The sequence below is a fragment of the Musa acuminata genome, chromosome BXJ2-8, assembly GCF_036884655.1.
Source record: "Musa acuminata AAA Group cultivar baxijiao chromosome BXJ2-8, Cavendish_Baxijiao_AAA, whole genome shotgun sequence".
In the NCBI taxonomy this organism is placed as follows: Eukaryota; Viridiplantae; Streptophyta; class Magnoliopsida; order Zingiberales; family Musaceae; genus Musa; species Musa acuminata.
Genome location: NC_088345.1, coordinates 19025001 through 19052634, shown reverse-complemented (window position 1 = coordinate 19052634; position 27634 = coordinate 19025001). Strand labels below are relative to the sequence as shown.

The following is a 27634-nucleotide window of genomic DNA, read 5'->3' as shown; positions in this document are numbered from 1 at the left end:
CCAAGGATATCGGAGTTGCGGAGTCAACTGGCCGATTGGGCAATAGGCTGCACGAGAGGACGATGCGCCGAAGAATCGGACGAAGCGTCGAGGGACCAATGACATGTCGGACAACTTGGTTAATTGCTTAGGACTAATTGTCTCGATTGAAGTTTTGTTTTAATTGTGCAGGATTAACTACGATAAGAGTAAGACAAGCAGCAGGTGTTGCGCCGGAGTCAAGATCATGATCACGTTGGGAGTTCGAGAGTTCAACGGAAGTTCGGACGGTCGTCGGAGGTTCAGCGAGAACAGATCCGAGAAGTCCAGAAGCTTGCCAAGCGAAGCTCGTCGGAACTCGCCAAGTGGATCGTCACAAAGTCCAGGAGTATGCCGGATGTCCGCAGAAGGATCACCGAGGGTTATCGGTTGATCGACGGAAGTTGGCCGGAAACTCGCCGGAAGAAGCGATTGACGCATCGAAGCAAAGCTGCAGAAGTTGTCTTAGAGTTAATCGTAGTTAGCATGATGATTAAGCATGAAAATGGGAGGTGATCCCATTAGCTTAATCTTGGGGCAATTGGGCCCCTGAAAAGATTCAAAGTGGGCCGAATGGAGTGAACCATTCGGACCCTGATTGCACCAGGAGGTGCAACCGCCCCAGCCAGGAGGTGCAACCGCCTGGGCTGTGGGGTTGGGAGGTGCAACCGCCCCAGCCAGGAGGTGCAACCGCCAGGGCTGCGAGGCTGGGAGGTGCAACCGCCCCAGCCGAGAGGTGCAACCGCCCAGAGCTCAGTCTTCGAGCTAGACTGGGCGGTGCAACCTCCTCTGCCAAGAGGTAGCACCGCCAGAGCTCAAGTTTCGAGCTCTGCCAGGCGATGCAACCACCGAGCTCAGTCTTCGAGCTCTGGCAGAGAGGTGCATCAGCCTGAGCTCAGTCTCGAGCTCTGCCAGGTGATGCAATCACCGAGCTCAGTCTTCGAGCTCTGGCAGAGAGGTGGATCAGCCTGAGCTCAGCTTGGAGCTCTGCCAGGTGATGCAACCACCGAGCTCAGTTTCGAGCTCTGCCAGGTGATGCATTCACCAAGCTCAGTCTTCGAGCTCTGCCAGGTGATGCAACCATCGAGCTCAGTCTTCGAGCTCTGGCAGAGAGAAGCAATCGCCTGAGCTCAGTCTTCGAGCTCTGCCAGGCGGTGCCACCTCTCCAGTCAAGAGGTGCAACCGCCTGATCCCAGAATTCTGGGATTTGATCGATTTGATCGTTTTGAGCTCGAATTTTGAATTGGGTTGGGGCCTATAAATACCCCACCCATTCAGCACTGAAAAGATACAGACCTACACCGAAATCTTGATCTTTTCTGTGATTCTAAGAGCTCAAAAAGTGTTGTAAAGCCTTTAAGTCTCCTCCTTCTGTTCTTCAAGTTTTCAATTGTAAAGTGAGGAGAGAAAGGTCTGTAAAGGTTGTCTCCTAAGCCTGTCAAAAGGAGAGAAACTGTAAAAGGGCAGTTAGCCTTCGCCCATTGAAGGAAGGCACCTAGTTGACGTCGGCAACCTCGTCGGTGGAGGAAGCCAAAAGTGGAGTAGGTCAAGGCTGACCGAACCACTCTAAATCTCTGGTTTGCGTTTATTTTCGAGCACTTTATCATTACTGCAAACCTCCTTCATTGCTACTGCTCTCTGCGCTTTCACGAACAAGTTCTAAGTGCTGTTCTTCCGAATCTGCATTCAGACGTAAATTCGTATTTTCATACATTACTGTTTACGTTTACATTTGATTCTGCAGAACTGTCTTCCGTGCTTTTACGAACGAGCTTCTTTGCAGTTTACACTTACATTTTGATCCTATTGATAACTGCAAACTTTCCTCTACGATTTTACGAACGAGTTTCAGCATTTAGACGTAAAACTGCATTCAGACGTAAATCGGCTTTCCTCGCTCAATCATCAGATTTCAGTTCACGTTTACGTCTTGATTTCAACTGCATACTGCCTTCTGCGAGTATACAAACAAGTTTCAAAGTTTAGACGTAAATCTGCGTCTAGACGTAAAACTGCGTTTAGACGTAAATCTGCGTTTAGACGTAAATCTGAGTTTAAGACGTAAATCTGAGTTTAGACGTAAATCTGCGTTTAGACGTAAAACTACGTTTAGACGTAAATCTGTGTTTAGACGTAAATCTGCGTTTAGACGTAAATCTGCGTTTAGACGTAAAACTGCGTTTAGACGTAAATCTGAGTTTAGACGTAAACTGCGCTTAGACGCAAAACTGCGCTTAGACGCAATCTGCGCTTAGACGCAAACTGCACTTAGATACAAACTGAGAATTTGCTTTTGCATCATAATAGTTTTTGAACGAACGCAGCTTTTGGTTTTTAATCGCTGTAAGATTTCCGCTGCACTAATTCACCCCCCCCCCCCCCTCTTAGTGCTCTCGATCCTAACACACCGAGGGTTTATCGGATGATCGACGGAAGTTGGCCGGAAACTCGCCGGAAGAAGCGATTGACGCATCGGAGCAAAGCTGCAGAAGTTGTCTTAGAGTTAATCGTAGTTAGCATGATGATTAAGCATGAAAATGGGAGGTGATCCCATTAGCTTAATCTTGGGGCAATTGGGCCCCTGAAAAAGATTCAAATTGGGCCGAATGGAGTGAACCATTCGGACCCTGATTGCACCAGGAGGTGCAACCGCCCCAGCCAGGAGGTGCAACCGCCTGGGCTGTGAGGTTGGGAGGTGCAACCGCCCCAGCCAGGAGGTGCAACCGCCAGGGCTGCGAGGCTGGGAGGTGCAACCGCCCCAGCCAAGAGGTGCAACCGCCCAGAGCTCAGTCTTCGAGCTAGACTGGGCGGTGCAACCTCCTCTGCCAAGAGGTAGCACCGCCAGAGCTCAAGTTTCGAGCTCTGCCAGGCGATGCAACCACCGAGCTCAGTCTTCGAGCTCTGGCAGAGAGGTGCATCAGCCTGAGCTCAGTCTCGAGCTCTGCCAGGTGATGCAATCACCGAGCTCAGTCTTCGAGCTCTGGCAGAGAGGTCCATCAGCCTGAGCTCAGTTTCGAGCTCTGGCAGGTGATGCAACCACCGAGCTCAGATTTCGAGCTCTGCCAGGTGATGCAACCACCAAGCTCAGTCTTCGAGCTCTGCCAGGTGATGCAACCATCGAGCTCAGTCTTCGAGCTCAGGCAGAGAGGAGCAATCGCCTGAGCTCAGTCTTCGAGCTCTGCCAGGCGGTGCCACCTCTCCAGTCAAGAGGTGCAACCGCCTGATCCCAGAATTCTGGGATTTGATCGATTTGATCGTTTTGAGCTCGAATTTTGAATTGGGTTGGGGCCTATAAATACCCCACCCATTCAGCACTGAAAAGATACAGACCTACACCGAAATCTTGATCTTTTCTGTGATTCTAAGAGCTCAAAAGTGTTGTAAAGCCTTTAAGTCTCCTCCTTCTGTTCTTCAAGTTTTCAGTTGTAAAGTGAGGAGAGAAAGGTCTGTAAAGGTTGTCTCCTGAGCCTGTCAAAAGGAGAGAAATTGTAAAAGGGCAGTTTGGCCTTCGCCCATTAAAGGAAGGCACCTAGTTGACGTCGGCAACCTCATCGGTGGAGGAAGCCAAAAGTGGAGTAGGTCAAGGCTGACCGAACCACTCTAAATCTCTGGTTTGCGTTTATTTTCTAGCACTTTATCATTACTGCAAACCTCCCTCATTACTACTGCTCTCTGCGCTTTCACGAACAAGTTCTAAGTGCTGTTCTTCCGAATCTGCATTCAGACGTAAATTCGTATTTTCATACATTACAGTTTACGTTTACGTTTGATTCTGCAGAACTGTTTTCCGTGCTTTTACAAACGAGCTTCTTTGCAGTTTACACTTACATTTTAATCCTATTGATAACTGCAATCTGTCCTCTACGATTTTACGAACGAGTTTCAACATTTAGACGTAAAACTGCATTCAGACGTAAATCGGCTTTCCTCGCTCAATCATCAGATCTCAGTTCACGTTTACGTCTTGATTTCAACTGCATACTGCCTTCTACAAGTATACAAACAAGTTTCAAAGTTTAGACGTAAATCTGCGTCTAGACGTAAAACTGCGTTTAGACGTAAATCTGCGTTTAGACGTAAATTTGAGTTTAAGACGTAAATCTGAGTTTAGACGTAAATCTGCGTTTAGACGTAAAACTGCGTTTAGACGTAAATCTGCGTTTAGACGTAAATCTGCGTTTAGACGTAAACTGCGCTTAGACGCAAAACTGCGCTTAGACGCAATCTGCGCTTAGACGCAAACTGCACTTAGATACAAATTGAGAATTTGCTTTTGCATCATAATAGTTTTTGAACGAACGCAGCTTTTGGTTTTTAATCGCTGTAAGATTTCCGCTGCACTAATTCACCCCCCCCCTCTTAGTGCTCTCGATCCTAACAATTGGTATCAGAGCAAGGTTAACTCTCTAAAGGATTAAAACCCAAGAGAGATGGCATACGCCGGAAACCAAGAGGGGCATTCGATTACACGTCCACCCATGTTCAGTGGAACGGACTACACTTACTGGAAGACCCGAATGAGGATCTTTCTTATTTCTATGGATTTTGAACTGTGGAACCTTGTTGAAAATGGATTTTCAAAATCTTCTCTTCCAATGATCGATTGGAACGATTTGGAGAAGAAGGCTTTCGCTCTTAATGCAAAGGCTATGAATGCCTTATTTTGCGCACTTGATAAAAACGAGTTTAATCGTATTTCAACTTGCGAAACTGCTTTTGATATTTGGCACACACTTGAAGTGACCCACGAGGGCACAAGTAGAGTGAAAGAGTCAAAAATCAATCTGTTGCTGCATTCTTTTGAACTTTTCCGAATGAAACCGAGTGAAACCATTGGCGACATGTTTACCCGTTTCACGGATGTCGTCAACGGTCTAAAAGGACTCGGAAAAAGTTTTTCGGATTTTGAACTCGTAAATAAAATACTAAGATCCCTTCCTAAAAGTTGGGATCCTAAAGTCACTGCCATTCAAGAGGCAAAGGATCTGCGCAACTTCCCTCTTGAAGAACTAATCGGGTCATTAATGACCTACGAAATGACTTGCAAAGCTCATGAAGAGCAAGAAGACATCCTTCCAAAGAACAGGAAGGATATGGCACTTAAAACTTCTGAATGCCACTTGAGAGAAAACTCAAGTGATGAGGACTGTGATGATGACTTGGCACTTTTGACAAGAAAGTTTAAGAAATTCTTCAAAAGAAACAAGTTTAAAAACGATGTGAAAAATAAACTTGAACCCAAGAAGGACCAAGTGATCTGCTACGAATGTAAAAAGCCGGGACACTACAAAAGTGATTGTCCCCAAGTCAAGAAAAGAACAACAAAGAAGAAGGCGCTCCAAGCAACATGGGATGATTCGAGCGCATCTGAGGAAGAGGAGTCCAACACCGAGCAAGTTGCTCATTACGCCTTTATGGCCATCGAAGAGGAGGTAACGGATTTATTAGATGCTGATTTATCTTTCGATGAATTATTAAATGCCTTCCATGATTTATTTGATGAATGCAAAGTTATAAATAGAAAATACAAGTTGCTAAAAAAGGTACATGATAATCTTACTTGTGAGTTTGATAAGTTAAAAGTCGAACATCATGATAGTTTAAATTCATGTATCAAATGTCATGATTTAGAAACTATACAAAAAGAAAACTTGCTACTTAAGGACACCTTGAAGAAATTCGAGGTTGGTAGCAAGTCATTAAACATGATCCTTACAAACAAGGGAATGCTCCCAAAAGAAGTGGGATTGGATTTGTGAGGAGTCCTCACCGAAATCCAACTACCTTTGTAAAAGGCCCCATCTTACATGTTCAACACCAAACCAAGTGCAACTTTTGTTGCAAATCTGGACACAAGACACATTGTTGTCCATTCAAGAAAATAAGTCCAAACAAATTAATTTGGGTTCCTAAAGGAACCATGATAAACTCTATGCAACATGATAGAAAATGTAGATCTATTTATGAGGCACCCAAAAGCAAATGGGTACCTAAACATCATCCTTTCTTGTAGAAAACTAAACAATCGCAAGCTAGGAGCAAGAAATGGTACCTTGATAGTGGATGCTCAAGGCATATGACCGGAGATCCATCTCAATTCTCTAAGCTCACTAGCATAGACGAAGGATATGTCACCTTCGGAGACAACAACAAGGGTAAAATCATTGGCAAAGGAACCATAGGTAACAAATCCAACCTCTCTATTGAAGATGTTTTACTAGTTGATGGTTTAAAACATAACCTCTTGAGCATTAGTCAATTATGTGATAAAGGATATATTATAAGATTTGAATCTAATGCCTGCATCATTGAAAAACCACACAAAAATATATCTATGATTGCATTAAAACAAAACAACGTATACACTATTGACATCAATGACTTATGTGATGAAATGTGCTTTGCCGTTATGAATGAGGATGCTTGGCTATGGCATAGAAGATTAGGTCATGCTAGCATGAAACTAATCACTCAAGTATCATCTAGAGAACTTGTAAGAGGAATTCCTCATATCAAGTTCATCAAAGATAATGTATGTGATGCTTGCCAATTAGGTAAGCAAATTAGGGGTAGCTTCAAAGCTAAGAATCAAATAAGCACCTCTAGGCCCTTACAATTGATCCATATGGACTTGTTCGGACCAATCTCTACATCGAGTCTAGGAGGTAGCAAATACGCCTTTGTCATTATTGATGACTACAGCAGATATACATGGACCTACTTCTTAAAACAAAAAAATGAATGCTTTAGATATTTTACCAAGTTTTGTAAACTTGTTCAAAATGAGAACGAATCTATGATTTCGTCAATTAGAAGTGATCATGGTGGAGAATTTCAAAACCATGACTTCCAAGAATTCTGTGAACTCAACGGATACAACCATAACTTCTCTACTCCAAGAAATCCTCAACAAAATGGGGTAGTAGAAAGAAAAAATCGAAATTTACAAGAAATGGCAAGAACCATGTTGAATGAACATAGCCTACCCAAATATTTTTGGGCCGAAGCTGTAAACACTGCATGCTATATTTTAAATAGAGTCCTAGTAAGACCCTTACTCACCAAAACTCCTTATGAGTTATGGAATAACAAAAAACCCAATGTCTCATATTTTAAAGTCTTTGGGTGTAAGTGTTTTATCTTGAATGAAAAGGATAACTTAGGAAAATTCGATGCTAAATCTGATGAAGGAATCTTTCTTGGTTATTCTTCGGTTTCTAAAGCTTTTCGCATCTTCAATAAAAGAACCTTAATTATTGAAGAATCCATCCATGTTGTTTTCAATGAAATTTCAGAAATTAAGAAAAATGATCTTGATGATGATGTTAATTTTGATTCCTTGAATTTAAACGAAACCCCGTCTCCAACTAGCAACTTGGATGCATCCACTTCCAAAACATCCTTACCCAAGGATTGGAAGTATATAGATGCTCATCCTAAGGAGCTAATCCTAGGAGACACATCAAAGGGGGTTCAAACACGATCTTCTCTTAAAAACTTTTGTGCCAACGCCGCTTTTCTCTCCCAAATTGAACCCAAATGTGTTGATGAAGCCATGAAAGATGATTCATGGATTATCGCAATGCAAGAGGAATTAAATCAATTTGAGAGAAATGAGGTGTGGACGCTTGTTCCTAGGCCAAATGACCATTTAGTAATTGGTACTAAATGGGTCTTTAGAAACAAGCAAGATGAAAATGGTATCGTGGTTAGAAACAAGGCTAGATTAGTGGCCAAAGGTTTCAACCAAGAAGAAGGTATCGATTACGATGAAACCTTCGCACCTGTGGCTCGATTGGAAGCCATAAGGATGCTCCTTGCCTACGCTAGTTGCAATAATTTTAAGTTATTTCAAATGGATGTTAAAAGCACTTTTCTAAATGGTTTCATTTCCGAAGAAGTTTATGTTGAACAACCTCCTGGATTTGAAAATAATGGCTACCATAATCATGTGTTTAGATTAACTAAAGCTCTCTATGGTTTAAAACAAGCCCCAAGGGCTTGGTATGAGAGACTTAGCTCTTTTCTCATTGAAAATAATTTCATAAAAGGCAAGGTTGATACTACATTGTTTATCAAGAATTTTGAAAATAATTTTCTCATTGTTCAGATTTATGTTGATGATATTATCTTTGGTTCTACAAATGAATCTCTTTGTGAATCCTTTGCGAAAACTATGAGTCATGAATTCGAAATGAGTCTAATAGGAGAGTTAACATTCTTCTGAGGCCTACAAATCAAACAACTAAGCAATGGCATCTTTATTAGTCAAACCAAATATGCTGTGAGTTTGCTAAAGAGGTTCAAAATGAATAATTCAAAAGCCATTGACACTCCTATGAGCACCTCCACTAAGTTAGAAATTGATGAGAATGGAGAAAGCTTCGATCAAAAAACCTATAGGGGTATGATAGGAAGTTTACTTTACCTCACTGCCACCAGACCAGACATCATGTTCAGTGTAGGACTTTGTGCTAGATTTCAATCAGACCCTAAGATATCTCATCTCAAAGCAGTCAAAAGAATACTCAGATATCTTAATGGAACTACCAATCTAGGATTATGGTACCCAAAATCAGAAAACTTTGAATTAACAGCTTATGCTGATGCGGACTTCGCTGGCTGTAGACTAGACAGAAAAAGCACATCAGGATCATGTCAATTTTTAGGACATGCCCTTGTATCCTGGTCATCTAAGAAACAAAACTCGGTTGCCCTATCAACAACCGAAGCTGAATACATTGCAGCAAGTGCATGCTGTGCACAAGTTGTATGGATGAAAAACACTTTAGAAGATTACAAAATGAATCTTAAAGATATTCCCATTAAATGTGATAACACGAGTGCAATATGCTTAACTAAAAATCCTATACAACACTCAAGAACAAAACACATTGATATTAGACATCACTTTATACGAGATCATGTCTCTAATCATGATGTAACCATAGAGTTTATTGATACCAAACATCAACTGGCTGATATCTTCACAAAACCCCTATGTGAAGAACAATTTGATTACATAAGAAGAGAATTAGGAATGTTGAATTGTCCGAATACTTTAACTAGTTAAAATTATTTTTCGGATGTTATTACTATTACATGCCTTGACAAACGCTTGATCAAATAACATGTTGCAAATTATGTGACAAATATTTTTAACCAGATGCATGTAAGAAGTTCATTTTTTGGTTTGTATGCTAAAAATGGGATGTTCTTGTACACTCTTATGAAAACTCTTTGAAAAATGACTTTCCTCCGTCAAGCAAAAACAATAAAAAGATATATGTGTCATGACTTCCTTTATATGCTTGATAATGCTATCATGCTTTTTGTTGATGACAAAGGGGGAGAAACATATGAATTGATAAACACTATGTCATAGCTGAACTGCCATAATCATATCTATGTCATAGTTGCAAATACTTGAGTTATGCTATAAACAATGTTATGCCATCCTTGCATCACCAAGAGATATGTGAACATGTGCTATAGTTTGCATCATATCTTGATTTGATATTCTATAGAAAATGCAAACTTGCTAGAAAATCTCAAATGTGTGCATCATGTAAAAAGTCCTTCGAAGCTTTATATTATTACATGATGAATTGTTACAAACACCATCATACAAACTTGATGATGTATGTCATGCTTTGACATCATTCTTGAAGAGATACATCATGATGGGCATCATGATGAGAGTATTGATAAGTTTAACTGATCTAACTTATCAATACGTCACTTGAATTCTTTGGTCTTGAATTCAAGGTTGACTTATCTCAACTATAGCATATAGATAGGGGGAGTTAAGGACAACTCCTTTATCAATTGATTGTCATCATCAAAAAGGGGGAGATTGTTGAATCTCGGATTTTGATGATGAAGTCAATTGTCATTTGTTATCTAATCTATGTGTTGAGATAAGTGTGCAGGATTAACTACGATGAGAGTAAGACAAGCAGCAGGTGTTGCGCCGGAGACAAAATCATGATCACGTTGGGAGTTCGAGAGTTCGACGGAAGTTCGGACGGTCGTCGGAGGTTCAGCGAGAACAGATCCGAGAAGTCCCGAAGCTTGCCAAGCGAAGCTCGTCGGAACTCACCAAGTGGATCGTCGCAAAGTCCAGGAGTATGCCGGATGTCCGCAGAAGGATCACCGAGGGTTTATCGGATGATCGACGGAAGTTGGCCGGAAACTCGCCGGAAGAAGCGATTGACGCATCGGAGCAAAGCTGCAGAAGTTGTCTTAGAGTTAATCGTAGTTAGCATGATGATTAAGCATGAAAATGGGAGGTGATCCCATTAGCTTAATCTTGGGGCAATTGGGCCCCTGAAAAAGATTCAAATTGGGCCGAATGGAGTGAACCATTCGGACCCTGATTGCACCAGGAGGTGCAACCGCCCCAGCCAGGAGGTGCAACCGCCTGGGCTGTGAGGTTGGGAGGTGCAACCGCCCCAGCCAGGAGGTGCAACCGCCAGGGCTGCGAGGCTGGGAGGTGCAACCGCCCCAGCCAAGAGGTGCAACCGCCCAAAGCTCAGTCTTCGAGCTAGACTGGGCGGTGCAACCTCCTCTGCCAAGAGGTAGCACCGCCAGAGCTCAAGTTTCGAGCTCTGCCAGGCGATGCAACCACCGAGCTCAGTCTTCGAGCTCTGGCAGAGAGGTGCATCAGCCTGAGCTTAGTCTCGACCTCTGCCAGGTGATGCAATCACCGAGCTCAGTCTTCGAGCTCTGGCAGAGAGGTGCATCAGCCTGAGTTCAGTTTCGAGCTCTGGCAGGTGATGCAACCACCGAGCTCAGATTTCGAGCTCTGCCAGGTGATGCAACCACCAAGCTCAGTCTTCGAGCTCTGCCAGGTGATGCAACCATCGAGCTCAGTCTTCGAGCTCAGGCAGAGAGGAGCAATCGCCTGAGCTCAGTCTTCGAGCTCTGCCAGGCGGTGCCACCTCTCCAGTCAAGAGGTGCAACCGCCTGATCCCAGAATTCTGGGATTTGATCGATTTGATCATTTTGAGCTCGAATTTTGAATTGGGTTGGGGCCTATAAATACCCCACCCATTCAGCACTGAAAAGATACAGACCTACACCGAAATCTTGATCTTTTCTGTGATTCTAAGAGCTCAAAAGTGTTGTAAAGCCTTTAAGTCTCCTCCTTCTGTTCTTCAAGTTTTCAGTTGTAAAGTGAGGAGAGAAAGGTCTGTAAAGGTTGTCTCCTGAGCCTGTCAAAAGGAGAGAAATTGTAAAAGGGCAGTTTGGCCTTCGCCCATTGAAGGAAGGCACCTAGTTGACGTCGGCAACCTCATCGGTGGAGGAAGCCAAAAGTGGAGTAGGTCAAGGCTGACCGAACCACTCTAAATCTCTGGTTTGCGTTTATTTTCGAGCACTTTATCATTACTGCAAACCTCCCTCATTACTACTGCTCTCTGCGCTTTCACGAACAAGTTCTAAGTGCTGTTCTTCCGAATCTGCATTCAGACGTAAATTCGTATTTTCATACATTACAGTTTACGTTTACGTTTGATTCTGCAGAACTGTTTTCCGTGCTTTTACAAACGAGCTTCTTTGCAGTTTACACTTACATTTTAATCCTATTGATAACTGCAATCTGTCCTCTACGATTTTACGAACGAGTTTCAACATTTAGACGTAAAACTGCATTCAGACGTAAATCGGCTTTCCTCGCTCAATCATCAGATCTCAGTTCACGTTTACGTCTTGATTTCAACTGCATACTGCCTTCTACAAGTATACAAACAAGTTTCAAAGTTTAGACGTAAATCTGCGTCTAGACGTAAAACTGCGTTTAGACGTAAATCTGCGTTTAGACGTAAATTTGAGTTTAAGACGTAAATCTGAGTTTAGACGTAAATCTGCGTTTAGACGTAAAACTGCGTTTAGACGTAAATCTGCGTTTAGACGTAAATCTGCGTTTAGACGTAAATCTGCGTTTAGACGTAAACTGCGCTTAGACGCAAAACTGCGCTTAGACGCAATCTGCGCTTAGACGCAAACTGCACTTAGATACAAACTGAGAATTTGCTTTTGCATCATAATAGTTTTTGAACGAACGCAGCTTTTGGTTTTTAATCGCTGTAAGATTTCCGCTGCACTAATTCACCCCCCCCCTCTTAGTGCTCTCGATCCTAACAGTCCGAGCCAATGGGCCTAATCACATTAAGATCTATGTGTGCAGTGGTGCATCTCCATGCCCTATGATCATCCATCTCATCCTCGTTGGTTCTGCTATCGCTTCCATACTCCCGTTGCACCTCCTTGTGTGATTACAACTTAATCATAGGCACGTAGGCCCAACAAAAAACGAAAATAAAATTGGAGGCTCACGAGCCCCAATAATAATAATCACATCATATGTACACACATCACATGGTCCATGTTCATTTGTCCACATCATACATCACATATACAAATCATAATATAGGACTACTAGATAATATTAATAATAATAATAATAATAATAATAATAATAATAATAATAATAATAAATTAAACTTTTAATTAATTAATATTTTCTAAAATTAGGGACATGTAGAGAATTTTCTAAATTATGAAGGGCATTTTGGTAATCTGGACAGAAAGGATAAAACTCAAAATTTTTAAAATTCTAAGGGGTAAAACTATATTTTGCCTAGAAACCCCTAATCCCTTCTTCTTCTCCCCTACTATGTTGCGGCGGTTGCTACCCTATCGGCAGCGATCATTGCGTCGGGGGGCACCACCTTTGCCCGTGAGCGATATGCCTACGGGTGCCCCCTTTGCCCACGAATGAGCATCGCCCCTTCAACAGCATGCTCAAAGTGGCGCCCGCAGCAAGCTGACGCCACCCTAATGGGTATTGCCTCTACAACCAAGCACCGCCCACAAGGGAGCTTGCCTGAGGGCCTAACACTCGCAGGCACCACCCTTGCGGGTGAGCATAGTGCCCACGTGCAAGTGGCCCTGCTTGTGAGTATCCTGCCTACGGGCGAATGATCGCCACTCGCCGACCGCCTACGACCCCTGCAGGCACGTGGCCTGCTGTAGGTGGCTGAGACCACCCTTGGAGCTCTTAGCCTAGGCTACAGGTAGCCTTTGGCCAACCTACAGGGGCAGCAATAGTTGTTGCCCTTTCTCGTTTTTTTACCAATGATTTTGACATAAAAAGCTTTTCTAAAACATAATACACGTAGTTCAAAACCAATCTTTCGCATGAACAACCTAACTCTGATACCATTGTAAGGAAATCTAGGGGTGATATCACATGTGCAGTGAAAAAACATAAAACAAAAACCCTAAATTTTCTAAAAAGGTGTTTGTCGTCGTGCGAAGACTAGTGCACAAAAACCCACAAAACTTAAATTCATGTATAAGATATATGTGTTTTACCTAGGGAGATTATATATCTCTGAATCCTTGCAGATATGTAGGAGAAGATTAAGGAGGTCAAGCGCCCTCCTCTCTGGTAGTGATCCACATAGCAAGGCTGCGATGATGCTCCTCAAATTACTGCCTAAATCTCCACACTTGTTATTTGAGTAGGAGGTCCAATTACCCATGCCTCTTAGATTAGTGGATCTCTATCCAACATCTCTCATTGACTTTTATTGGATCTCATTCATAAGATTAAATAATACAAGAGCTTATTGGATATCCAATAAGATAGGGGCTCCGACAGATATCTCATATCTGAACCTCTACTCATCGTAACGCCTACCATATATATGTGACCCTCTAGGATTAATATCGAGCTAGCCATGAGTCATACCAGTCAGAACTCCTTCTGGCTTAATGAACTATTATTTTCATAATAATTCACTCGACTCATCGACTGCAGACATACTAGGCCACTACGCCATAGCCCAAGATGATACAGGAGAATCCAATCCTTTGGACCTATCTGTCCTTGGTTATCGTGTACCTATAGTCTCTCATCCATCTAATATCTCAGAGATTATATACCATGCATGGTGCTGTCAGGCCTATATGGTTTCTACTCGAGTCTCGCTATAATCAAATTCTCTCGGAGAACTCTTTCTCTCTCAATCCAAATGACCCAGACTAGGGATTTGTCTAAGCAAGAACACACAAGATATTCCTCTCATGACACCGAGAGTGGATGATCCTCTATCGACACTCAATAGCCCTTGTAAGATTGACTACCACTCCTGATAATCAATTGCGCTAGATTTGGAACTTCCGAACTTATAAGTCTGGTACCAAAGAGTGGAGTACTCATATAGGACATCCTTGGTGTCTCAAGTCTAAGGACTAGGTATACAACTAGAATAACATAATCGTTGTCTAACAATGAGGTATCATTAACCATCCAGCATTTCGTGATCTGATTAATCAGTGAACTCATTCTCTAATGAGCACTTGCATTGTAGCCCTAGTGTCCCCACACGAGTAGCTATAAGACCAGCTGTCTCCATCATATGGATGGGTACACAACACACCAGTCTATCCGGTTATCTCGATGTCCCTCTCGAGTAACCTATGACTAAGATTATTTAGGATTTATATTTAAAGGTGAATCGATCTCATTATCGTGATCTCATCACGATCTGATTCCCATTACACAGATCTCTAGACATCATAATATATGTATATGTAAATATATATATATATATATATATATATATATATATATATATATATATATATATATATATACATATATACATATATATACATATATATATGTATATATATATATACATATATACATATATATACATATATATATATATATATATATATATATATATATGTGTGTGTGTGTGCGTGTGTGTGTGTGTGCGTGTGTATATATATATGTGTGTATATATATATGTGTATATACCCTTGGAGCTCATGGCTTTAGCATTTAAAAATAATAATTTTTTTCTCTAAATCATTCTGTTCATTCATTAGTCTAGACGATTTTTTGAAAACGACATTCGATAATATTCTATAAATTAAAGTTTATAGAAATTAAAATAATTCTTATTCATTTTTCCAAAATATGTAGCTCATCCCATTGAATATAGGAGGACACGTGATAGAATGACCCTCTTGATTATCGAAAAAAATTATTTAATCTCTCCTAGGTGTTAAACTAAATGAGAAAACTAGGTTCTGATACTAACTATTAGGATCTTAAAGGCACTAAGAGATGTGGGGGGGGGGGGTGAATTAGTGTCTTCGAAAAGTTGAGCCGATTTCAAAAATTTCATTCGATGAAACTCATATCGAAAATATGTTTAACTTGAAATATGAGTAAGAGTAGTGAGCAACTAAATCAATAAGCAATAAGAATGAAATGCATAAAGGAAATGCATACCAAATTTAGAGTAGTTCGGTCATTGCGACCTACGTCCACTTCTGATTCCTCTTTCGTCGATGCCATTAGCTTTCACTAACAATCTTCTTTCAATGAGCAAAGATTAACCACCCTTGTTACAATGTTTTTCTCTTTTTCATAGGTTTAGAATAAAACCTTTATAAATCTTCTTATAAGTAGTCCTCACAACTCTTGTAAAAAGACTTAGAAAATTGAGTAGGAAGAAACTCAAGACTTTCAATAGAGTTTGTACACTTAGAATCACAAGTTTTTTCATGCTCTTTTCTTACTATCTTAAGCAAGAATGTGTGGATATTTCTAGACCCCAAATGGCTTCAAAAATGAAGCCAACAAATCTCATCCTCGGGTTTTTGGGGTACTGATGGTACTACCGCCATTGTTGGGCGATACCACCGCCTATAGCATTGAGCACTACCAGTACCACTATCAGTCTAAGCGGTACCATCGCTTGACATAGTCTCGAAGATTATGTTCTAGTGGAACTATCGCCAATCTGGGTAGTGCCATTATCTGACACTAGTGGTACCACCGTCAGGTCTTTCGGGAACGTACATTTTGTATGTTCCAGCTCATAGGTGATTGGTCTAGTGGTGCCACCACTTGACCCAATTGTAGGTCACCAAATGGGCTTTCCAATAAGCCCAAATTAACCTTGATTTAGGTCCAATGGGCCCCTAATTGAGTTGGCATGGTTATACCTAAAATCAACTCAATTAAAACCTAAACTATGACGATCAAGACATAAACGATTACACAACATGAATTATGTGTTGTCCAGCATGTCATTGGTTCATCCAAACTCCCGGCATATCATGCTTTCCTTCAATATATTGCCCGATCCATCGGTATGTTAACTCCTGCAACATCCGATCATGACGTAATGCCCGATCTTTCTGGCCCGATGCCCGATCTCTGACTCTGGCCTAACGTTTGATTCTTCTACTTCAATCAATTTATATTTCCATGATCAAAGTTAGTCGTACATCACTTTTCTCAAACACTAATTAGATTATAAACTCATCAATTAATTTTGTCTTCAAAATCTAGGATTCAACAAGGGTAAGGGGAACCAGATCAGAGGTTAACGCAGGTGGGGGAGGTAGCAAAGGAGTAAGAGGAGCCAGGGGGGTGCTTATGCTTAACTTAAGACCTTGTAGGGGCTTGAGCCTGCAACGTCAAGTGATAATGCTCCTGCTCGATTACTTCTTTTTACATCACTCATGAAGAGGGGCACAAGTTCACCGTCTTTGTCTTCATGCCCACGAGCATTTACTTTGAGTATACTATCCTAGAGATCCATATCTGCAAGAAAGTATGCGAGCCAACTCTAGTTGATAAAATAACAAAAAGATAGAAGTCCAACATACTATGAGGTGGAGGACTAACTCCTGCATGCACGAGCCACTACTCACTCACTCTTCTAAAGAATGACAAGGGACTCAAATAGGGCAAGAGCAATTGGATGAAAATTTCCTTTTTCGACCCATGTAACATAGGGGCGGAATTGAAAAACTTTCAAGTAGACTAATTCAATTTAATCGACCACCCGTTCCTTAAATAAATAAATAAAAATATCTTTTTTAAACCCTTGCAAGAGGGCGTAATCTCCTTGACTCAATAGCTAGGTCGGGCAAAGAAGATATATGGCAGCCCCATGAAGCACACACTATAACATACTAATAGCATGGTCTCCATTGAACATTAGGGTGAAAGCGTCAAGAATTTGATATTATTTGAGTGAATGAGAACTTCCAAAAGTAGAAAGCCTCGATGAAAAAAAAAAAAAAAAAAAAAAAGTAAAGGGAGAAGCAAAGTCTCGACTCATATGATCGGTCACCTGATTGAGTAATAATTAGCGCGAACTTAGCTAGGATATTATAGATCTCCTGTCAGAGGAGGCAGAGCCCTACCGCCATGTGGATTTGCTTTAGAAAGGGTAGTCTCCGTTAGAGCAACCAACTCGACTCCCTCAAGGAAGAAGACTCCGTTGTCGATGGCACCAAAGGCGGTAATGGGATCAGCAACCCATCTGATTCTAACAAGTTATCGGAGGAGGAAGAAGACATCTTGGGCCTTGAGATTTAGTTGCCAAGTGTAAGATCTAAGGAAGTCCAAATCGTACGCAAATTGTGAGGGATGAAAGTCGATCGACCCACTATTTATAAGGGTTAAGGACGATGCTTCCTCTGCTCGGCACCCAAACGCCTCGAAGAAAAGGGGCGATGTGACTCAATCCGGATAGCAAAGGGACACGTTGCATAATTTGGGCTACCAAGGGGTCATTTAGATTATCGTTGTGATCTCATCGAATCCATCATGATGTATGCAATCGCCACACGAAGGCAATGAGATCTTACCATGTTAGTTAAGGTAGTTACAGCACATGCTCAAGTGTGAGATCTGACGGTTGGATCTACGCAGCTACCGAGGGAGGGAGCACCTGCGGCATGTGATCTTACCACCGCATTTAGAAAGGAGCACCCCCCATGTGGTTTTACAAGAATCGGATTGGGTTGGCAAAATTTGACTTGAAATCGGCTTAGAGAAAGGACCAAGTTGGATCAAATCGACTTCCGCCGCAGACAACCACTTAACACACCCTTCGATAAAAATCATCATTAACTTTACACAAGACATTACTAGGTGATGCCCATTCTATTTGTTCTCATAATATAATTATCTTACATCAGATTTCAACTCACCCGATTAAAAGGATATCCAAATACGATATGCATGGGTTAGGATAGACGAGCATCCAAAAAATTCAAACCAATGTCATTTAGTGTTCTTGAGAAATTCGATCACATCCAAGCATAAACTTGACTAAATATCTAGACAGACATCTAAACCTAAACCCAACTTGGATATTTATTAGGAATAGGAATCGTACAATAGAACATCCGTAACCATACTCGATTGATTAGCGGTGCTCAATCTAATTCACTTTAAGGATACTCGAACTTAATTTTAAGTGGGGGTGGACCGAAAATGTTCAGATTTTTATCATTGTGACTGTCCAACTATACATCAATTAAAAATCCACAAGGCTTGTCCTGCTGCGAAAAAGTTCATTTGATAGAATCAACACTAAGTCAAGTCACATTGTAACCTTTTTTTAAAGTTCAAACGTAAACTCATTGTATCCATAGATAAATAATTTCTTTCTTATGTATGAAACGGGATAAGGTGAAGTGAAAGGTTAATATTCAATATTTTTTCAGCTTTCATTTGCTACATTTGTTAACCAAAATCTACGAGGAGAGAATCGAAGAGTTCAACATTAAAAGCGTCAAAAAACCAAAAAAATTCCCGAAGACCAAGATGCATTTTGCACTACAGCAGCAGAGTGATGTTTTAGCAACTTCTCTCAGAGCTACATACTACTCGAGGGAAACATCATAGTATATTGAACCACAGATCAACTCCCTTATGAATTATATATAATTAGCATTAAAAGCATGAAACCAAACGCAATTACATCCTGAAGGCTCATAATGTGCAGTATTTACAAGGCCTTTTGCTCCTCTTGACCCCTCCAATATGTTCCTGAAGCAGCTCATGGGTGTTTGCCTCATCCAGTATCCTGTTCATCATTAGCGTTTCTAAACCACTAAGGATGTCCATGAAGTGGAGGCATACATTTGGAAGAGCATTCAGGACTCGATACAAAATCGCAACCAAAACAATGCCAATTCGATATGTTGAAACATTGAAGCTGACAAAAAATATTACAAAATGCATAAAGTTGCAACTATTTTCTTGGTCATTCGAAAACAGTATGTTGAAACATAGAAGCTGATAAAAAATATTACGAAATGCATCGAGTCACAACATTTTTCTTGGTCATCCGAAAACAGTTTGTTTGTGAAAAAACTCGTAAAGTCATTCACATGAAAAAACAGATGACAGAAATAGGAATGATCACAAACAACGACATGGATAATTTGGTCTTCTAGTATAGTATAGAGTATACGCTAGTCGAAGTTTTCCCAATCATTGGTAATTGTGGTAGATGATGCCTTTGAATGAGGTGTGTTCAGGTGCCCAACCCAGATTCAAATGTCTCCCATCGAGTTGTCACCGAAACAGCATTGCTGCTGTTGCCGAAAGGGTTGGAGTTTCTTGTTTTTAGTAAGTCAAGAGTCTCCACAAAGTTCTGTATACGATGAACCTGAGAAAGAATTTTGAAATCGAAACTGAGACATGTATAATGATGTCTTTACAGTAATCAACCAGAGTATCAATACAGGATATTTTGTATTGATTTCTTAAATAGTGTTGCTAAGAATATTTTCCCACTCGACATAAAATATTGTCATCAGCAATTGGTTATAGTATCATAACAAGCCACGGTGCACATACAATATTGCTAGAGTACTTCAAGCTTTTGTAGACATGGTGCAGATATAGAAAACCAGATGTTGACAGAGATGACCACATGAGTCAATGTAAAGAAGTTAAGCTTCCTATGATTTTTGGCTATATCATCTGCAAGAAAAGCAAATGAAGGAGTTCATCTTTGCTTACTTATATCTCAGCTTCTAAAGCAAAGTTACCAATTGTGCTTCACCATTTTTTCCAATAACAACTCCAATGACTACTTGACATCTATTTCTCAACTCCCCCAGATTACAGCCCAATGCAGACAAAGATCTTCTCATCTTGAATACCACTTCTCTACAAAGTTTTAGATGCCAATGCAAGTCCTGAACACTCTTTTGAGTGAAACATATTAATTATGGGTAGAACTCCAATCAAACATACCACTTGATATAAAATTGACTTCTAAAAATCATATTCACAAGCCATTGTTATTTCAACAATAAAAACAGATCTTGTAAACAAGTTCCCGTGACAAGATATCAATGCTCTTGCTACTTGTGTCTAGATAAGCACGATCCCAGGAGGTATCACAAGGATAACAACAGATCCTTGACAGAGCCATCTCATATGTATATTCACCTTCTAAAGCATCTACAATTGTTGTTTTGCCCTTTAAATCACAATTCTATGGAAATCATTGAATCCTCAAATAAAAAAATAAAGGGATAAGGTTCATTTTAGCCCCTGTGGTTTTAGTTATAGATCATTTAAGCCCTTATGGTTTATTTGTGTCTAAAATAACCTATACATTTTCAAAAAAGTAACATATAAGCCCCTCCCATCAAGTCTGAGTTAACAGACGTTAGAGTCTGCTTACGTGGCATGCTAACTCACAATAAACCATTAATATAATAACACATGTAATTTAAGTTTTAAAAGGGTTAAAGTTCATTTTAACTCCCGTGGTTTTGGCCATGGACCATTTAAGCCATTATGATTTACTTGTATCTAAAATAACCCCTACATGTTTAAAAACGTAACATATAAACCCCTCCCATCAAATCTGAGTTAACAAACGTTAGATTCTGCTTACGTGGCATGCTGACTCACAATAAACCATTAATATAATGACATATATAATTTAAGTTTTTAAAAGGTCCATCTTGTCGAGGAAGAGAAAGCAACGAATGAAGGAGGAGAGATAGAGGTAAGAGAGGCTAGAGGCAGAAGTAAGAGAGAGCTGGACCACCACGTCATAAGCACGACGGGTGGGGGGCAAGAGAGAACGATATGGGAGGCGATGGTGACGAAGACGCCTAGGAGGAGGAAGAAGAACCAGGAGACCACCGTGTGCCTAGCAACGGACTGGTCGACGCACATCCACCTGAGACAGGACTGGAAGCTACTGAACTCGTCGTTAACATGGGAGAGGCTGCATGTGTACGACGCCCTACTAGGCAGCAGCGGCTCGGTGCTGCTGTTGGTGGTCGCTTCCACGACGACGCCTCCTCCCGCCATTAATTGTGGTCTCAGTTTTTTTTTTAACTTAAGTTACATGTGTCATTATATTAATGGTTTACTGCGAGTCAGCATGCCACGTAAATAAACTCTTACGTATGTTAACTCAGACTTGACGAAAAAGGCTTATATACTACGTTTTTTAAAATATATGAGTTATTTTAGACACGAATAAACTATAAAGACTTAAGTGGTCCATAGCCAAAACCATAAGGGCTAAAATAGATCTTAACCATTTTTTAAACTTAAATTATACGTGTCATTATATTAATGATTTATTGTGAGTCAACATGCAACATAAGCAGACTTTAACGTCTGTTAACTTAGACTTGATATGAGGGACTTATATGCTACGTTTTTTGAAATTATATAGGTTATTTTAGACACGAGTAAACTATAAGGGCTTAAGTGGTTCATGACCAAAATCACAGGGCTAAAATGGATCTTAACCCAAAAACAAAAGACTAGTTGCATGTAAATTATATTACATGATTCTAACTTCTGAAATATACCTGAAATTATGAACGTATGATTATTATTGCACAGGGAATATAAAAAGATTCACGTTGTAATTCTTTTTCGATTAATTTTGAACTCTCCAAAATTGTTCCACCCATATCTTATCTTTACTCCTATAACTTTATTCATAATTCAACCCTATGACATCCAATACAAGTTTAAAAATCCTAATTGCTTCAAGAATTTGGTATTAGGTGATGTTTGAAAAAAAGCAACACATTCCTCTAGATTAGTTCAATTCCATTTATGTAGATTCATATGTATGATCATTACGATCAAACAAATAAAGCTTAGGTTTTAAGGCTTGAAAGTTCTTCCCCATAGATACTAATGCCAAAATACTTATATCAAGAAAAGGGATTAGATTAGGCTTCTAGTTGGTTCCCAGACTGCAAATTATTGTCCTGATTAGGGTAGCACTTAATTCTGTTCAAGAATGGTCACCTAGATTCACCAGTAGCTCTCAAGTATAAACTGACATATAACATGTACTCAATTATAATTTAACAAGAAGAGAAGGCACCAAAGGGTATATCATAACCAAGTGAAATAGAAGTTCAAAAGTCTAGAAGATATGTTAAGCTTATTTGATTATGAAAATGACTTTAAATTGGTTCAAGACACAAGAATGAATCGATCTATGTGACCCAAATTGATCAGACAAGTCTAGAAAAGATGTTACAATATAATAATCACAAATTTTCTCAGTGCAATATAATAATCACTACTAGATGATTAATCAGGTTTTATAGATATGAAAGAAGCACAAGATGTACCATCAAAATGCCATTTTACACAAATATGGAGGTGTCAGTAGGTGGGTTTATTCACATATTTTCTTATGCTCATTTACTTCAGTGCTATTTTATATTTTCATTACAGATGATAATTCATAATTTGATAAAGCAAGTAACAAGCAGTTTTCCATGGAAAAAAATCAAGGGTAAAGTAGAAGGGACCATAAACAAAAAGCAGAATGTAGGTTCATATAGATACTCAACATGGGTCACTCTCTCTCAAGACAATGACATGTCCAAGGAATGCTAGTAAAGAATTATCCTTGTTTTGTTCACTCCCTTTCGCCCATTTTTACCAAAAGCATCTGAGGAACTCTAAGCCTAGGCAAATGATTATTTAAGAGCTTGTTCAAGGGTCTGCATCAGTCAACAAGAGCGAGAAGCTCCAATCTAGTTGAATACAATTTTACTGGTATTTGTTGAACAATCGATAGTATGAAAAGAGTTGCCATATTTGATTGAATGTGTTGAACAATTGAAACCTGCCAAGAAAAAGATTGGATCTGGGTCCTTATTTTTTCTCACTCAATAGATTCTGACCAACCCAATCAATTGGCTGCTTGTGTTTGATTCAGGGTTTAGGACCTAACAACTCATCATAGTATGTAGCCCCTAAATGCATAGCAACTCAGACACAGAATATAAAGGAAAACAGAAGGGAATTTAAGGAAAAAGGGAGGCAGAAGATGAAGCTCAAGGATTTAGAAGAAAAGAGTAGATTATGAATACAAAAAAAAAAAAAAATAGAGGATCAGGTAATGAGAAATAGCGTGGCCAGAAAAATGATCAGATCCAAATAGGTATATTACATTAAAGTAGAAACTTAGAAACCACTTGATATCCTAACTAATTAGCTGAGCTAAATATGGTCAGTCACCAAATGGTCTCACATCAGAGGGACAACCACAATTTAAGTTAGCGGGTCTTTGACTTTAAGATGACCAATACAATTCTATGTAACCTAGGGTACAGATCACCAAGGTACATGAGATGAAAACAAGAACACATAAGTTATCTATCTTGGAACATGATAAGGTGGTCCTTGCTCCCTCTTTGTGAACAGAAAATCAAAGAAGTCAAATGTCTTCATAGTGGCACAATTTTGATTCACAAGGATGCCATGCCTGCATATAAATAATAGTCAATTTTGTGGCTGTCTATTCTTATGTTTCTTTTTGTACTTGCTAGAGTGTTGATTTTTTTATTCCAGAACACAAATAAAGATCTAGATTTCAATTTTTTTTTACTCCATATCTTCGGGTCAGGGCAAATCAAGAAGCTATGTACCACCCATTTTGTACCATTTTGAATGATACGTCCAACCATGCTTTAAATTTTAATAAAAATGTATTTTGAGGAAAATTTTCGAAGATACGTAATAGCTAAGAAAAGGCCAATAAAATAAGTTAAAAGGTTTCGGGAACTACAAGGCTTATAATAGTTCTTATGGTATATTAAGGATCATTGAGAAAAGAATTTTTATCAATTACATGAGATAGAAAAAGAAGAGTAGAGATTTAGATAATATAAAATCCATAAAGGATGATAAAAAAGTGTTTGTGAATGATATGGAGTTTAAAGAAAGTTTTAAATTAATATTATGACGGAAGATATGAAATTTCATTATAACAATATTAAGAAAATATGATATAGCCGATGAATGAAGAAAAAATTCAGGCAATTAATTTTAGACATCTTAGATCAATTATTCAATAATAAGAAGAAGATATTGATGAAGACATTATTCACAAGGTAATTAGCTAGGTGGGTAAAAGTAGAGAATGATGTTAAATGTTTCATGTGATTGATGTGTTACTCTTAAATTAAACAGAAACTAATTTTATAAGACATGGTAAGATTGGTCATGCTTTATGGGTAGGTTTATTAGACTGTTAAAAAATGGATATCATTTACAAAAAGTCAATGTAATGAGATCAGAATATAGATATGGATGTAGAAGGTGAATAGAAATAATAGAATAAGAACTGTTATTTATCTGCAAACAATTAAATAGAACCTCAACAAAAAAAATAAAATAAGGAAAAACCATCAACATGGTTTAAACCAAGGTTCAAAATACAATACCATATCGGTATACCGATCAGTTGTCGGCATAGTACATACCGACTAAGGATTGAAATTTCGTACTGTACCGGTGTACCGAGTTTTTCTCGGTACGATACGGTACAGTGTAGCGAGCGATACACCAGGGCATACTGAGCGATTTGGCTAATATATATATATATATATATATATATATATATATATGTATATATATATATATATATATATATATATATGTATATATATATATATATGTGTGTGTGTATATATATATATATATAAAAGAAAGTATATGCAGCCTTGGCGACATCGCCTCCTCTTCTCCTCATCATGTCGTCTCCAGCCATCGACGAAAAACACAACGAAGGCCACAGATCCGGCCTATGGTGAAGAACGCCACGAATCAAAAGGCCGTAGAGTCGCAGATGAGGCGATGAAGGAGACCGCCTCTTCCGCTGCTCTAGCCGTCGCCTCCCCTGATCCCCACGCCTCCAAATCCTCCTCTTTAAGACTCTCCTCGCCGTTACCTCCTGGATCAAGATCGTCAAGCGAGGGCGACGCCGAATCGAGATCAAGAAAGGGTGTGGAAACAAGTTCGCACCGAGGTTCTCCCGATTCTCCCTCTTCTTCGAATGCCATCTCCTTCTTCTTCCTTCTTTGACGCTTCTCCCTCAGCCTCGCTGTAGCCAGGCTAATACCACCCAGTAGCAAGCGGTAATTATCAAAATTTCGATTGTTACGGCTCAAAACAGCCCCGTATCGTCCAATACGAGGCAATATCAAGCGAACCACCCGATAGCGAGTGGTCCGCATATCGGTGTACCGAGCAATACGATTCGAAATCGCAAACCTTGATACCGACACATGGAACACAAAGGTGTACCGATGTATCACTCGTACCGATTCTCTATCATATCGGTATGTATTGAGCGGTACAGTATGATATTTCAAACCATACTTTAAACATGTTTTATAAGAGATATATCGATGATGTAATTAAACTATATGGGTTGATTAGGATTACTGGTCAATAAAAGATAGAGGAAGACCCGAAGGCTTTCAAGAAAAGATAATAGAATTGAAGGCTATTGATTTAACTAGAGATGTTGTAATATAGAAAACTCAACGGTGGGAGAAGATCTATGTAAGTGACACCAAATAATAATTGGAAGATTATAATTTGTTGTTATTGTTGTTGTCGAGTATGTTTTAACTCATTAACTTCTACCATCTTAAGCTTGGTCTAGAGAAAATGAGTTGTTATTTGTGCTTTAGAAAGATGTACAGGTTGAATTGCAACATGAAGCCTCAAAATATGATAGTATCTGATGTACAGGTTGAATTTCAACATGAAGCCTCAAAATATGATAGTATCTTATGAGAAATGAAGTGTTAGCTTAATGTTTAAGTTGAAAAAACAAATCACTGTGCTTATACTTCAATATTTGAAAAACTGATTCTTGGAAATATGATAATTTTCACACTAAGAAGGAAACAAAAGAGAACAAAAGAAACAAAGAAAGAAACTCTTTGGTTAAAAAAAACCACCATGCTTCTACCTTCATTATATTGAAAATTTTAATCCTTTTAAATTTGAAAAGCTGCAGTTTAAAAAGAATATGGAAAAAACACAAAGAAAACTCACCAAATTTTGAAAATAATATTACAAACCTATTACCAGTAACCACAGATCAGTAAGATGCCACACGGAAGAAAAAATAGAGTGGGATAACGGTAAAATGAAAAGGTCTTAACCAGAAACAATGAAAAATAAAAACTATAAATGTCATACTATCACTTAACTCTATATCATTACAAACATGGCCATCAACCTTGCTTCAGCTCATATTCAGAGGAAAACAAGTGTCTTTTTCTGCCATGGAGTAACTAGAGCTTCGACTTGGGCAGGATAACTCGAGGCCTACCTGAGACCAATCTATTTTCTTTTGGGTTTGGTCTGAATTTTTATGGGTCAACCTGGGACTGCCAAATGCTGGCACAGTCTGAACTCAAACTAATGTCTCAGAAAATCAAGTCCAACCTCATTTAACTGGTAGGTTTTACTGGTTCCCATGTTAAGAAATCTGAACTCTCATTCCCCTTTCCCCCCTTCCTGACAGCATCTGCTAGTTATCCCCTCTTTTGTCTCTCTAATGCTCATCTCGTTGATGCTAACAATTTCAACTCCAATCTCTCTGTCCTACTCTTTGCCCCTTTCCATTCCCACCTTCTCTTTCCCTCCCTCTTCTTTGTAGTGATTGAATTTTTTTTTATAAACTTACAATATTAAGAGCCTTGGACTGCACCAAACACTTTCACTAAAGTTTGCATTATGAACTAATGATGAGAAGCTCCATTTCAGTTAGCCCAACTTTATAAGTCACATATACAGACTAATACATGTATTTTTTTTCTTGATCAAAGAATATATTGGAATCTTTGGCCCTTTCTATTCACTAATCATGACTCACATGCATCATAAAAAGATGGGAAGGAATCAGTAAGTTCCTGAAACAAATCTCTCTACAGCAGAGGCATGTAATCAAAGGAGCGGAAAAAGATAATTTTGCCAACAACTTCAATCAGTCGACCATCCAACCTATCTTAGAATGAAAAAGATTATATGTCTATATATATATATATATATATATATATATATATATATATATATATATATATATATATATATATATATATATATATCTCGACAGTACCTCAAACTTCCTCTGCATTTTGGCTTCCCCCTCAGCCTCGATGCTGTCCAGTTTCAGCAATTGCACCATGAGCAACTCAGTCAAAACGACAAACTCTTTGTCTGCAGCTTTCGTGCCCGCGTGCACAGAAGCCTCCAATGTCGACACCTACACCATAAGTCAATCAGTTAGAATCCAAACAGCAATCAGCAGATTTCCAATATCAAAGGGTAGCCACCGACCTTCACGGCGAGCTTATCCACCTCGGCTCTGACAAGCGCGACTGCTTCACACGCCCTCAGGATCCCCTGATCCCGCTTCGTCTGTTCGAGCTTCCGCTCCTTGCTCGCGGGATCCTCCAGGAG

At 39.6% G+C, this 27634-nt stretch overlaps 1 protein-coding gene across 1 annotated transcript in view; it reads right to left on the bottom strand.

The window, feature by feature from the left end:
- Positions 1-19136: 19136 nt before the first annotated feature.
- The window catches only part of LOC135619313 (BAG family molecular chaperone regulator 4-like), a 9049-nt gene continuing 551 nt past the window's right edge, over positions 19137-27634 (bottom strand). The window contains exons 2-4 of the mRNA XM_065121211.1: positions 27512-27634; positions 27291-27437; positions 19137-19526 (exon numbers count right to left, since the gene is read on the bottom strand). The exon at positions 27512-27634 is cut by the window's right edge and continues 134 nt beyond it. Coding sequence (XP_064977283.1) covers positions 19392-19526; positions 27291-27437; positions 27512-27634 — 405 coding nt within the window. The 3' untranslated portion in view covers positions 19137-19391. The remainder of the gene's footprint in view (positions 19527-27290; positions 27438-27511) is intronic.